Source organism: Lacerta agilis, chromosome 11, assembly GCF_009819535.1.
Source record: "Lacerta agilis isolate rLacAgi1 chromosome 11, rLacAgi1.pri, whole genome shotgun sequence".
Taxonomy (NCBI): domain Eukaryota; kingdom Metazoa; phylum Chordata; class Lepidosauria; order Squamata; family Lacertidae; genus Lacerta; species Lacerta agilis.
In genome coordinates this window covers 35,865,972-35,879,846 of record NC_046322.1, presented here as the reverse complement: position 1 = coordinate 35,879,846, position 13,875 = coordinate 35,865,972, and the positions used below count along the sequence as shown (strand labels likewise).

The 13,875-nt window shown below is 41.4% G+C and overlaps 1 protein-coding gene across 2 annotated transcripts in view; it reads right to left on the bottom strand.

Annotated features, from left to right (window-relative positions):
- Positions 1-5,265: 5,265 nt before the first annotated feature.
- Positions 5,266-13,875, bottom strand: part of LOC117054959 (rho-related BTB domain-containing protein 3-like) — a 28,989-nt gene continuing 20,379 nt past the window's right edge. The window contains exons 9-12 of one of the 2 annotated variants that reach the window (XM_033164222.1): positions 13,202-13,375; positions 10,233-10,399; positions 9,566-9,662; positions 5,266-5,971 (exon numbers count right to left, since the gene is read on the bottom strand). In XM_033164222.1, coding sequence (XP_033020113.1) covers positions 5,856-5,971; positions 9,566-9,662; positions 10,233-10,399; positions 13,202-13,375 — 554 coding nt within the window. In that variant the 3' untranslated portion in view covers positions 5,266-5,855. Of the gene's footprint in view, positions 5,972-9,565; positions 9,663-10,232; positions 10,400-13,201; positions 13,376-13,875 lie in introns of those variants that run through there. The other variant, XM_033164223.1, reaches the window with a different exon arrangement.

Genomic DNA, 13,875 nt, shown 5'->3' with positions numbered 1-13,875 from the left:
TCTGCCCATCCTCATACATTATTGGGCCATCCATCATAAAAGGGATTTAAGTGATACAACGCAAGGTATCTCCCTCTCAGTCATCAATCCCTGCCTCAAAATTAGGACCATTCTTATTTGCTACAGCTGCATTCTAAAGCAGCTTTTTGGGACTCTTGTCTCCTGTGTATTTGGGCATTGTTTGTGGGGCATCAGTCAGCATACTTCAAATTTTATGAGACTCCATTTTTCCTTCTAGTGAGCCCTAGATTGTTAGGCCTCTGGGCAGGGGATCTGTACAATGCCTGCCCACAAAAGTTAATGTTTAGATTTAATAGTGCTTGATGGCAAAGCACTTAGCAGCTGTTCTCTTGACCTTCACAATTACTTTCTGGAAAAAAGCTTCATCTCTGTTTACAATACACTGGTGGAATTTAGAGGATGCAGTCACTTAACTCCATACCACCCAGGAATGCAGCAGCAGAGAAGGAAATTAAATCCTGTGCATTTAAGGGCTGTGATCAGTCAACTTGTTGCCTCCTATGCTTGTACAGGGGTAGCACTGTCCAGGAAGGTGTTGAGTTCGGTGTCGGAATATTTCCCTGTATTTGAAAACAACAACAGCACCCTCCAACTGATATGTCACTAATTCCCTACACAGTTAATTTTCCTACACAACGGGTGGCACTGTGGTCTAAATCACTGAGTCTCTTGGGATTACCAATCAGAAGGTTGGTGGTTCGAATCCACGTGATGGGGTGAGTTCCTGTTGCTCTGTCCCAGCTTCTTCCAACCTAGCAGTTTGAAAGCAAGCCAGCACAAGTAGATAAATAGGTACAGCTGTGGTGGGAAGGTAAACAGCATTTCCGTGTACTCTGGTTTCCATGTACCCTGGTTTCCATGTACCCTGGTTTCCAGTACAAGGGAGACTTGGATTCCAATCATCCCCACCGAGCTCACGGACTGAGCTTGGGCCAGTCACTGTCTCTTAGCCAACCGTTCATCAACCTACCCGAGATGCCTTCTTGATGCTATTGCTGTAACTGACAAAGAACTGAGTGGGAAGACACAGGATCCATCCCTTGGGGCATGCGCATGGTTCCTGAGGAGCATACAATGCCACCAAAGTCTAGCTCTGGAATGCTCTGCACATGCTTTCCCATATATAAGCCCATGCTGTGACCTCACAGAAGCACTGGTCTCTTATGCATGTATACCTTTGAGTCATGCATTGTTAAGTTATTGGAAAGCGTTAGCAAATATCAGATGCCTCTGATGAAAGTCTGACACACCTTGGTGGCAATCTATTTTCTTGTCAGCCGTACAAAATGCAAGGTGACTTAATTTTTCCACCCATGAATGCCATTGAAGTTTGTGCTTTATTGTCAAAGGGAGAGGCCATTATTCTGTGAACGCTGCTAAGTTGTGCAATCGCAGATTTATTTATTTTTGAAGTTGCTGTCTTGAGGTACAATTATATGAGTCTTAACATAATTGAAGCTCTTTTATGTCAGCACGTAACATAATGGTTGTATAATAACCTTGAATATGAATAAGGCTGTTTTGTTTCATCTTGGGCCATTTCCATCTGGAGAACTAAAACAGGACTTTGAAGGCTGATTGCTGTGTTATGTTGCACACCAGCAAGTCATTCTTGTGGTGGAAATCATAGAAACAACCTACCGGTACCTACAAACCATAAGGTCCCAAGGCAGGTTACAGCAACATTTGAAACAGTTGAAAACCATGACACAGTTTATAAATTATAAAAAACGAAAGTAAAACAATTCTCGATGCAGCAAGTATACATTACATGATTGGTCCCATAAAAATATTTTAAACTGTCAAAGGTATAGGTATGTCTTTAGCACAGTGAAAACGGAATCATTGTGGTGTTCAATGCACCTCTGCAGGGAGCAAGTTCTGCAACTTAGGGGCTGCCACTGAGAAAGCCCTCTCCTGCATTTGCATTGTCTCTATTTCTGAAGTTGGTGAAACTGCCAATCTTAACACCCAAGAGGATCTGTAGGAATGGAGGCTCTCTTTCAGATATTTGGGTCATTTATGACTTTAAACACCAATGTGAGTGTGTTGAATTAGGCCCAGGAACAAACTGGCGACCAGTGTGGCAATTTTAAAATGAGGGTTATATGAATTCTAATTGGAATCCCAGATAGTCATCAAGCTGCTGCATTTTGGACCCTTGAAGTTTCTGAATTGTCTTCAAGGGCAGCCCCATGTAAAGCACATTGCAGTAATCCAATCTGGAAGTTACCAGAGCAAGTACAGCTGGCAAGTAATTTATATGACACATCTGGGTCAGGTGAGGCTATCCATTATGATTCAGATAAGACCTTAATCTTTCTGAAGTGAGTGCATTGTCTTGGAAGTATTGTTTGAATCCAGTGCACACTCCTAGTATGCGGCACAATGAAGTATCAATATAATACAAATTTACTGTGGAATATGTTAGCTTTGACTTTATCTACCATGAAACTGATTCCCCCCCACACACACATTTCTAAAGATGATCAAATACACACTGAGTATAGTTTATATATCTATTTAATGGATAAATAAGCACATGAGATGAACACTTAGTAGAAACATTTTATTGAGTTAAATATTAAATTTAAAATCTTGTAATTTTTAAGCACCAGCTAACATGTGAAATTATTATTACATATCCAACACATGCCATAATAAAATAAGTGTTTCTTTGAGCTACAAACACTCTCATCCACGTGACAAGACTACAACAAAGATTCTTGTATCTTAAGGTTGGCTCTCTATACACCTCCATGCTGGCTTGACATTAGCCCATGTTCATAATTTCACTTTAAGAAATTATAACAGTCTGTTATCAGAAATTATTATTATTTAAATAAAAATAGACATTGAAGTAATCCCTTCAGTGTGAACTCTCTTGAATGCTACTTACAATACCTGCTTATTAATAAATAATTGCAGAATTAGAAATGTGAAATCTACTAGTTGTCTTCTAAAATAGACTTACATCAATTGCCCCATGAAACCACTTTAGGAAACTTTAGGAAAGTTACAAGTTGCTATCATGTGTTTGCGGATGGGAGGGCAGGATTTGACTATCTGAGCAGAGATTATGTTACAATGCATGTGCCTGTAAGGGGACCTGGGAGCTTTTCTGCCTTTTTGTGGTTCATTCAGCAGATCAAGCTACCCAAGAGTTTCTCGGTTAATTGATATATTAAAACCAAAACATGGTTTGCTAATTTTCAAGCTAAACTAATTCATATATCTTCATACTAATTGTAAACCGATTCAACTATGCATTCTTCCTAATCCAGCTAGGGCCATACACCATCTGCATGAGCATCGAGGAACACAAACAGGTGTACCGTATGTGGTTTCTAATCCTAAAACCCCCCAAAAAAACCTAACTAGTTCCCCTCAGTTCCAGGAAGCTTCTTAAATTTCTATACTTGCCATATTGCAATACTAGTGCTCTGTTTTTCTCTCACACAGTTATATGCAGTTACTGCTGTAAACAGCGTTGCACCATAGCAGGCCAGAATTAGGGGTTTAAATTTTTTGAGTGCAGAATGCACATCTATAGCAAACTCCTATGTGTGGCTATCCTCTTTCAAGTGAAGAAATTGTTTACAATAAATCTTAATTTTAAACACGTTCAAGCCCGGGTGGAATTCAATGACTGAGTCACATTAGCGGAAGTCTAGCACAAGGCCTTCCACTTGCACATTGGAGTTTTCCTCTTCTCCTCCCCCCCACTCCATGCCCCCAAAATTTACTTGTGAGAACCCCTGGATCAGCACACAGGGAAAGGAGGTGGGTACCATTCTGTCTGGCAAGCCAAAATGACAAAACTATCGCCTTAGCACAACAATGAATTCCTTCCATTATTCCCAAGGTTACTTGTCAACATCACCGCAACAAATTATCAAATCCATTTGAGTTGCTGTGCTTGTTTGTAGTATATGCAATGTTGTATCTAATACATGCAATTACAGAGTGCAAGTAAGGAATTACAACCTATTTTGTGTGCTTGCATACTTAACAAATCATTAGACATTTAGAAGGGAAACTGTCATGCTTGCCCTGCTGACCTGCGGAAAATGTATTGCAAAATGCAGCAAGTGTTTTTTTTTTAATGGCCTCCATAAAAACCACGCTGCTGGAGATTAGTTTCTAGTAAGAGATCCACAAATGCTTCAATTTTTTTTTAAAAAATGTTAAAAATCTAATAGAAAACACTATTTACAAGGGCCACTGAAATGCATGTGGGCTGTAAGGGAGGAACGCTTGGTGTAAATCTCATCTCTGATGACATCAACAGGATCCTACACCTACGACGTTTGCGCATGTGGAAGATACAATGTTGCAGCCTCTGGATGTGCACACAGGTGTTGAGGATAGGTGAGGAAATACTGGCACATATAAATATATATAGCCTCATATGCACACAAAAGCAGACAATAGTCTCAGCAGGGATATGCCACTGAAAACCAATGGGAGGCACCTCTTGCTTTCCAGTAGGGCATGCAGCCCCCTGGATCCTGGCCAGTCCAGGCATGCAGACTCGATGTGGGGTGACTACATGCAGGGCCTCATTGGAAGAAACTGACTAAGGACAGGAGAATCTTGCTGGGACATCATATGTCTGGAGATATGTAAAAAAGGAAAGCCAGGGCTTGTGAATTAAACTTGGGAGACTGGGGTGGCGGTCTGAGTGCAATAGCATGCCTGGATCCCCTGGAATCTGCAATATCTAGCTCCAAAGTGGCCAAAGCCAATCTGTCCAGCTAGCTGCTTTCTTCTCTCTTGCAGCTTCTGGGACATCAAAGTATAAGCAACAAGCCCTGGTCAGGGTTTTTAAAAACTACACCTGGCTGCTGAGTGTCACCTTGCTCCATAAGCTTTGCCTTGCAGATTTCCAACCCTTGCATTTTCATGCCCTTGGCTAAGCTCCGAATGCAATGTACTTTTGAAAAGCGTTTCTGTCACATGTCCCCTTTAGGGATAATTTTCCTGGAAAATGTTAGGACTTAATTTGTCATCTACTCAGGAAGAGCTGGCAAAAATGCAGTAGCGTTACATGATTGTGACAATTTTTTGGTTTTTCTCCACATGGAAACACATTTGTAGAGGATACACACACCAGAAACAATGTGGAAGAATGCTTATTACTTGATCATTTCTTTTGCACTGCAGGATAAAGACCTGCAAATAAATGACTGGCACTATTTTAGATATATTAGACCATTCAGTGAGGGAAAACATAAATCAATATTTTCTAGAAACATAGTGATGTATTTTACACCATAACATAGGAATTTAATGATGCTAACAGGAAGTACATTTTTCTAATTCCCAGTACAGAAAAATAATACTCTATGTTTTTACAAAATTCTTAAAAGGTCCAAAAATAAATCACAGAAATCCTTAACAGAGTAACTAGCAAACAAAATTGGGTTCTACAGTTTCCAGACAAAGAGAACCTACAAACATTTAATGAATTTGGAATCTCCTTCAGACTCTTAAAATCCCAATCACAGAGGCTGACAAGATTTCCAGGCTCTAAATAAGTCCAAATTCCACTACAAACCTGAAATAATATGACATGAATTGATGTCCCTATACAAGGAAATTAGACCCAGCAGCAGAATTGGGAAACATCCTGGTTAAATGCTTATGCTTTTCTAAATTTTGTTTCACATGCTTTAAAAAAAATACAGTAGTTATTCATTAGCAAGTGCAGTATTAGATAATAGTTTCACAGCATGTAAGCTCAGCATTTGCCTTCAGTCTTGTGAAGTTGTAAGATTCCTGAAGCAATTGACTTTCTTCTATTCATAACTAAAGATGGATCAGCTTTCAGTTTACATTACTACACAATGGCATTTTCGAGAATGAATGTAGTTCCTGTACTCTGCGAGCTGCTTCAGGTACATACTAGAAGGCCATCTATGCATCTCAACAAAATTGCGTTCTTCCACTAAAATGAGAAAAAGGGAAATGTATTTCTCATCAGGTTAAAAGATTGCTCTGTCCAGCGTAGTATTTCTAAACCAATTCAGAAGCTTTTTCTCTCTAAGCTAGGAATCTGTAAAGTTCTACCTTGTACCAGATCTGAATTGCAGTTTCATACATTCTGCACTCAACTTGGGTTGGAAACGGACAGGGTAAAAAGATTCTAACACACTACAGATTTGAAAACAATATGTGACGTACTTTCATCTAACACCATGTTTAATGGACTTGGTAGAAATGAATTGTCAATATATTTTGTTACTATAGAAGATAAACTGAAATACAGGGAAATGATACATTTTGAGGGGAAGGGGGCACTGCCAATCAGTGGGGTATCACAGAACCTTGCTAAAAGTTGATAGATCCTGCCCAGGATCTTCTGAGGGCACGGCAGAAAAAGAGGACATGGGAATCCATAAAGCTGTCCTAGCTTTTGCTTCCAAAGCTCTCTTACGGAGGGGAAGCTTTCTTTTACCCATTGGTAAAATGTTTTAGCCATGACTACATGTTATTCTTCAAAGTGCCCTTCTTCCTTTCTCTAGATACAATACTAGTTATGGCATTCCAATATAATCTGGCTTTTTTAAGGCTGCAGAGAAAATGGATGTACATTCAAAGGGTGCTACAGTGGTACCCCGCAAGACGAATGCCTCGCTAGACGAAAAACTCGCAAAACGAAAGGGTTTTGCGAGTTTTTAGTTGACTCGCAAGACGAATTCGTCTATGCCTGTTTTTCGCAAGACGAATTCGTCTGGCGAGGTACCACTGTAAGCTGGCTTACCTTTTCGCTCTGGTCGGGAGGGGTGATGTCCGCGTCCGCCATTTTGGATCGACTGTGCATGCGCAGTCGATCCAAAATGGCAGACGCGGACAACATCATTCCCAACCGCAGCGAAAAGGTAAGCTCCGCTGCCGGTCGGGAGGGGGCCGTGGGATCGTGCCCGATGTCGGGCATGATCCCACGGCCCTCTCCCTCCTTCCCGGAGCCCCGCCGCTGCGTTTTAAGACTGCAACGATCGCTGCAGTCTTAAAACACAGCACCGCGGAGCTCCGGTGCCAGTCGGGAGGGGGCCGTGGGATCATGCCCGATGTCGGGCATCATCCCACGGCCCCCTCCCTCCCTCCTGGAGCCGCGGAGCTGCGTTTTAAGACTGCAGCGATCGCTGCAGTCTTAAAACACAGCACCGCGGAGCTCCGGTGCCGGTCGGGAGGGGGCCGTGGGATCATGCCCGATGTCGGGCATCATCCCACGGCCCCCTCCCTCCCTCCCGGAGCCGCGGAGCTGCGTTTTAAGACTGCAGCGATCGCTGCAGTCTTAAAACACAGCACCGCGGAGCTCCGGTGCCGGTCGGGAGGGGGCCGTGGGATCATGCCCGATGTCGGGCATCATCCCACGGCCCCCTCCCTCCCTCCCGGAGCCGCGGAGCTGCGTTTTAAGACTGCAGCGATCACTGCAGTCTTAAAACACAGCACCGTGGAGCTCCGCTGCCGGTCGGGAGGGGGCTGTGGGATCATGCCCGATGTCGGGCATCATCCCACAGCCCCCTCCCTCCCTCCCGGAGCCGCGGAGCTGCGTTTTAAGACTGCAGCGATTGCTGCAGTCTTAAAACACAGCACCGCGGAGCTCCGGTGCCGGTCGGGAGGGGGCCGTGGGATCATGCCCGATGTCGGGCATCATCCCACGGCCCCCTCCCTCCCTCCCGGAGCCGCGGAGCTGCGTTTTAAGACTGCAGCGATCACTGCAGTCTTAAAACACAGCACCGCGGAGCTCCGCTGCCAGTCGGGAGGGGGCCGTGGGATCATGCCCGATGTCGGGCATGATCCCACGGCCCCCTCCCTCCCTCCCGGAGCCGCGGCGCCGTGTTTTAAGACTGAAGCGAGCGAACAGCAGCGCTGCTGTTCGCTCACTGCAGTCTTAAAACGCGGCTTGGCTTGGCTCCGGTGCCGGTCGGGAGGGGCCCCCGGACTTTTTTTCCCATAGGAACGCATTAATTAAATTTTAATGCGTTCCTATGGGAAAAGGTGCCTCGCAAGACGAAATTTCCGCAAGACGAAGAGTCTTGCGGAACGAATTAATTTTGTCTTGCGAGGCACCACTGTACTCTGTACGACTTTTAGAACCCAAAGTATCATAGTTTACAGTGCCTGGACCACCAAAACCCTACTCAGAAGTTTTACTTACGTAATCTCCAAGCACATGAATGGAGTTGCGCCAACTAGCCCTGCCCCCAATATCATGTGCACTATTCCTGCCCATTGATGACTGCACATACAATGCAAAAACATCTGCAGGGATGCAGTCTTCACAGGTACTACTATAAGCGCAAAGGCTTCCACACAAACTGGAACCCTGTGTAATCTGGGTTCCAGATGCTATGGAAGTCTTTACACGTACAGCTATTCCTGGTATGAGATACTGACTTACAGAACTTTTGGATTTTACATAAAAGTGTCATAGGTGTTCCAGATAATTTTGTTTCTCATGAAAAATAAAGTGATATAAGGAGCTGGACTGTAAAGGATTTAGAAAGCTAGCTACTGTGTTGTAATTTTCTTTGCTTGGGTGTGGAAGCAGATAGCGGACAACACAGGCCTCTTCCAAATTTGGTTTCTATCTAGACCTGGGCCTCCTTCCTTCTCCTCCCAATGCAAAGCTTGGCACCTGATAATAAAGTGCATACTATATATTCTAGCGTATAAGACTACTTTTTAATCCAGGAAAATCTTCTCAAAAGTCGGGGGTCGTCTTATACGCCAGGTGGAGAATCTGCGGTCGAGTATATCTCAAACTCTATATTTTAACTGGAAAAGTTGGGGGTCGTCTTATACACCCAGTCATCTTATACGCCAGAAAATACGGTAGATTGATTTTCCTCCAGACTCAGGCTTTCCCTGCTGTACAAATTCCTTGAAGGGTTCCCCCCCCCCTCATTGGATCCTTGTGGAAGGGAATTTTTCACCAGACTCTCAGCTTTCTCCTCCCACAAATGCTACTCTCAGCATTCTATGCTACATGTTGCCCTCAACTTGGGATGCTTGTTTGAGTAAAATGAAACCAGAACCACAAATGTTTATTACCCCTGATATGTAACAAGGGAGTAGGGGGTAGGTTTGTATGAGAAAGTTATGCACCAACCTCTATTTTTCTTTACATATGTAAATTTATTGAATTAAGTCTTCATAATTCATCTTCATAATTTTATGTCATGAATGTCCACAGTGTGACATATCAATGATTACAGATATGTTGTCCCCCTGATACATTCATGAAACTACCTGTTTGTCTGACAAAGCTCCATCAATTTCATAGCAAAGTTGGAAGGGCAGATTCTAGGTGATTTAAAGGTTGGTGAGTGAGATATCCTATCACTGCTAAAATAACATCAGTGACAGTGTGCACTCATGTTAATAATGAGCTGGATCCAGACCTCATCATGCTTAGAGTACTCCTACTGAAATCAATGTGCCTACTCTAAGCATGACTGAGTCGCTCCAATCCACCCTAGCATTAGTCTAAACATCAACTTCTTTGTGGTTAGGAAGCAAACTGGTAAATTACCTGAAAGGTCTTCAAATTCAGGTTTTTGACTGAAGATTAAGTAGTTAGAAGCAATAAAATGAAGAAGCCAGTTTGAAAGGCAATCAGAGTTGTGAAACTGCAAGAAAAGAATTGGGGGAAAAATACAGAGGAACTCAGAGTATTATAGAAAAACACATTTTGGCAACAGCATTAACTAAAATGGGTAGACATTTATCTAGAAATGTCATCTCTTTGCTGTGACTGGAACACCCATTTACCCAGTCTATTTGACACTAATAGAAATTGCTTATTACTCCAGTGTCTGCCATTTATACGCACACATGCATATGCTTCATTTTGCCTGTTACAATGCGCTGTATCCAACTATGTCCTACTCAAAGTAAACCCTTTGCCGTTAATGGATCCAAGTTAGTTGTCTCTACTAATTGTAATAATGGGTCTACTATGAGTACAACTAACACTGGCTACAACCTATATATACATTCTTCCTGCACTCTGCAGAAATTACAACCTATCCTAACAGGAAGAAGAAAAACAAATAAACCAAGAGGATTTAGAATAAGCCAAGTCATTTGATATGTCTGAGGTAGAAGAAATGGTAACAATTCTCATAGACTTGTAAAGAGAACATCACAGGCCAAGTTAGAAGTAGGAAATGTGCATGTATTGGATGCTTAGCACTTACCTTTGCTTTTCGAAGCAAGCTGACAACACTCAGGCTTGTTGATGCCAATTCCCTACTAGGCATACTCTGGAGCTGTGTGATGATATACAGCTCACAGATGTGCTGGAGTCTTGACACCTGGTACATCTCAGCACAAATCAAGAGCGACATAGCTTGCAGAATGCTGGCTGGTAAGAATATCAAACCTGAGTTAGATTACTGCCCACTTGAAAGCAGGCTAATCAACACAACCCTTATACGTCTGTTGCTGGTGCTCTTCTATGCTCCCTAACTCAAATGGGTCAGCGGTCATTTTTAAGCTGCTCTTCCTCTACACATAATCGGCTAGTTTACTAGCTATGAGTCCAAAATGGCTATGCCAAGAGCTATCAGAAGAGTCCCCTTCCATTTACCAATCACAAAGCATCCTTCTTGAGATAAAGGGTGGTTCTAAGGGAGATCTGTCCACAATCTACTTTAGCCGCAGTATGATTTAATCTCACTGGAGTGTATAGAACTAAATAAACTTAAATCCTACTATTTGTATTTAACTGGGTAGTGAATATGTCTCTTGGGAGACTCATTTTACTAAGTGCAAGGTATGACCCATCCTGCGGAGTCCTGCATAATCAAGGAGTTCCTGTTGCTGGCTGTATAAAGGGCCACCTCAAAGAGTACACAAGGTCCTTTCTTTTCCTGTAGCTGCCAACTGGGAAACCCCGTGACACACACAGACAGCAGCATAGCTGTAATTTCAGAATATTTTAGTGCCTGCTTCCTCAAATGGCAGAAAGAAACTAAAGAAAAGAGGGTGAAGTGAATAAAAAGAGAGAGATGTGATTTCTTTCTTTTAAAGTGCTGTTTCTTTTCCCTTTGGGGAAAATCATATATAATTTTAGGGATTGCCACTGCAATCTACAATAGAGTTATCAAATCAACATCCAGTAGTTTTCAAGGCCATACCATAAAATATTCACATTAACATGCCCTTTATATTTAACAAGAAACCAACCTGAAACATTTCTTTTGAGGGTTTTTTATGAGAACATGTTAACCATTATTATTATTAATAATAATAAAAGTCAATGTATAGAAGTTAGTACCAACTCAATTTCAGTGTTGATTCTGACACAGAAATGGAGATCTTTTGTTAGTCTGCTGTCTCTTTACAATGGGGTCAAGGAGAACGAGTACACAGCTGGGTGTGTCTGGTAAACAACTGTTTAATGAGATCTGAAGCGAGGAATGATTCAGCTGGGAATGGGGCAGTGTGGGTAGAGGAAATTCCCTGAGTAACAAATAAAGGTGTGGGTGACATATGTCATATACTGATTGGCTATAAATTATCAACCCTCAAATTTCTACTTGCACAATGCTGGATAGAAATTTGCAGGTTGGGTATTCCTCTCACAGTGAGACGCATAGATATTAGTGATTTGAGAAATGTGGAGATTTTGAAGTGTAGTTTTCTATATTCTATGTTGTAGTTCTTTTATTTTCAGCCTTTTTAGTCTTACTTGTTTTCATTAGCTCTGAGCCAAAAAAATTCTGAACAGTGTACTTGGTGGTCTATTTGTTTTGGGGGTATAGATTTTACAATCAGTCACTTTTTACAAGTCATCCAACATGATGACATCATTTGATTATTGCCATCTTATATTTCTCTATGGTTCTTTTGTCTTTTCTCAGACCGCAAAGTCTTTTTTTAGAGGAACAGAAGAGCAGCACAATCTCTCCAGGTGAAAATAAATGCCTTTTGCTTTACCATTCCACCTTTTTTAAAGTTTTTTTTTTTAATGTGGACAGTGACATACTAAAAAAAGAGGACCTATCACAGCTCAGCAGGCATTTATTATAAAATTTGCAGTGAGTGCCATTTTATGGCCCATTTCTTTAAAAAAAATCAATCTCTTAATTATCACTAGAACACTTTGCTGACTGTATTTTTTTTTAATGAAAGGGAGGCACGGTACTATAAGTCTATGGTGGTTTTTTATGATTTAAACAATCCCTACCCCTTTCTGGTCACACCACCATTAACCATGTCGATAAAACGATGAGAAGCTTAGAAAATTTTTAAACATTATTGTATTATAGTATTACAGCACCATAATAGATTACCGTTATAGCATTTTGGTGATAATGATGTTAAACCCTTTTCTCTCTTGGGCTAGAAAGAACATTTTACCAATAATTAAAATACTGATTAAAAAAAAAGATCATAAAAAGGTACCCACCACAAAGTAAATGTACGCTAAGGTTCAACTGTCCCCATATTCAGCAACTACGCCACACTGTTGTGGACAAAACATGGAGGGATAATAGAAAAAGCATCATGCTCCTGGGAGTGTGAAAAGTCAATTATGATTCTGCCTGTAGCTTCCAACAAAAGAGCAGTGACTGAGTAGCACTAGGAGTCACTCATATTGAAGCTGGCCTGAATTGAGCCTTTAAAAGGTAATGCAGGAATGCCCAGAAATATTTTTACCCAATATCAAAAAAATCCCAAAGGTTAAGAAACAGAAAATTCAAAAGGTACAACACTATGCAAAATGTACTCAGCAGCAAGTCCACTTAGCTCTTAATAACTATACTTAGGATTACAGCTGTGCAGAACAATCATATGCAAGTATACTCAAAAGTAAGTTCCATGGTGTTAAATGGAATTTACTGTATTTTTCCGTGTACAAGACTAGGTAATTTAAAAAAAAAAAAAAAAAAAAAAGGTTTAAAATTGGGGCTCGTCTTATACATGGGTAGTGCTAATGGGTGTTTTCTTAATTTGGAGTCCTGAAAAATAGGGAGCATCTTATACATGGAACAATACGGTACTACCAGCGAAGTCTGCACAGGATTGCAGCCTTGCTCAGCCGTAGAAGAAAAATGATATGATGGTATCTACTTCTGTTCCCTCTTCCTTCACCAATGAAGGAGCAACCAGAGCACCAGAATTGTATGAATATACAAAAAAAGCTTAAATATTTGTTTACCTGGACAACAGGAGTCCGTATACAGATACTCTAGAAAGGACAAGAAAGTGTCTTTGGAAATCCCATAAACTGGAACCAGAAAACTATTAGATTCTGCATAGTTACCGTTGAACATAGCCGCCATTACCTCACAGCGAGCCACAAGGACTGCTCTGTGAGCTGGCACTGTAGCACCTGCAAGAAGAGGGGTGGGGGAAGAGAAAGAAAACCAAGACAATGATTTCAACATTTTTATGCTGAAATATACTTAAGTTAGGGATGTGGAATCTATGGCACTCTAGATGCCATTGGACTACAGGGTTGATGGCAGTTACAAGTAACACGCAAAGGGCCACAGTTTCTCATTCCTAATTTAAGAGCGATGTTTTCTTAAATTATTGAACACTGATGTTTCAGGAAAAATCTGCCATGGTTAACAAATTTTACAATATAAAACAATATAAAGTGACAGGATTTATAGTGATGCCTTCACTTAATGGGATCTGAATCCACTGTCCATTTAGGATGAAATATTTGGTTTCTAGATCTACTCTGGTTGCCTTCAGTACACCTAAGTTTACAATTCTCTACACATTTACTGCGGGAATCAGTCCAATTTAATTCAGTAAATATGCTTAAAATTATATGGCACACTGGCCTGAACCCAAATTCCATAATTTATTGCACCAGCAAAG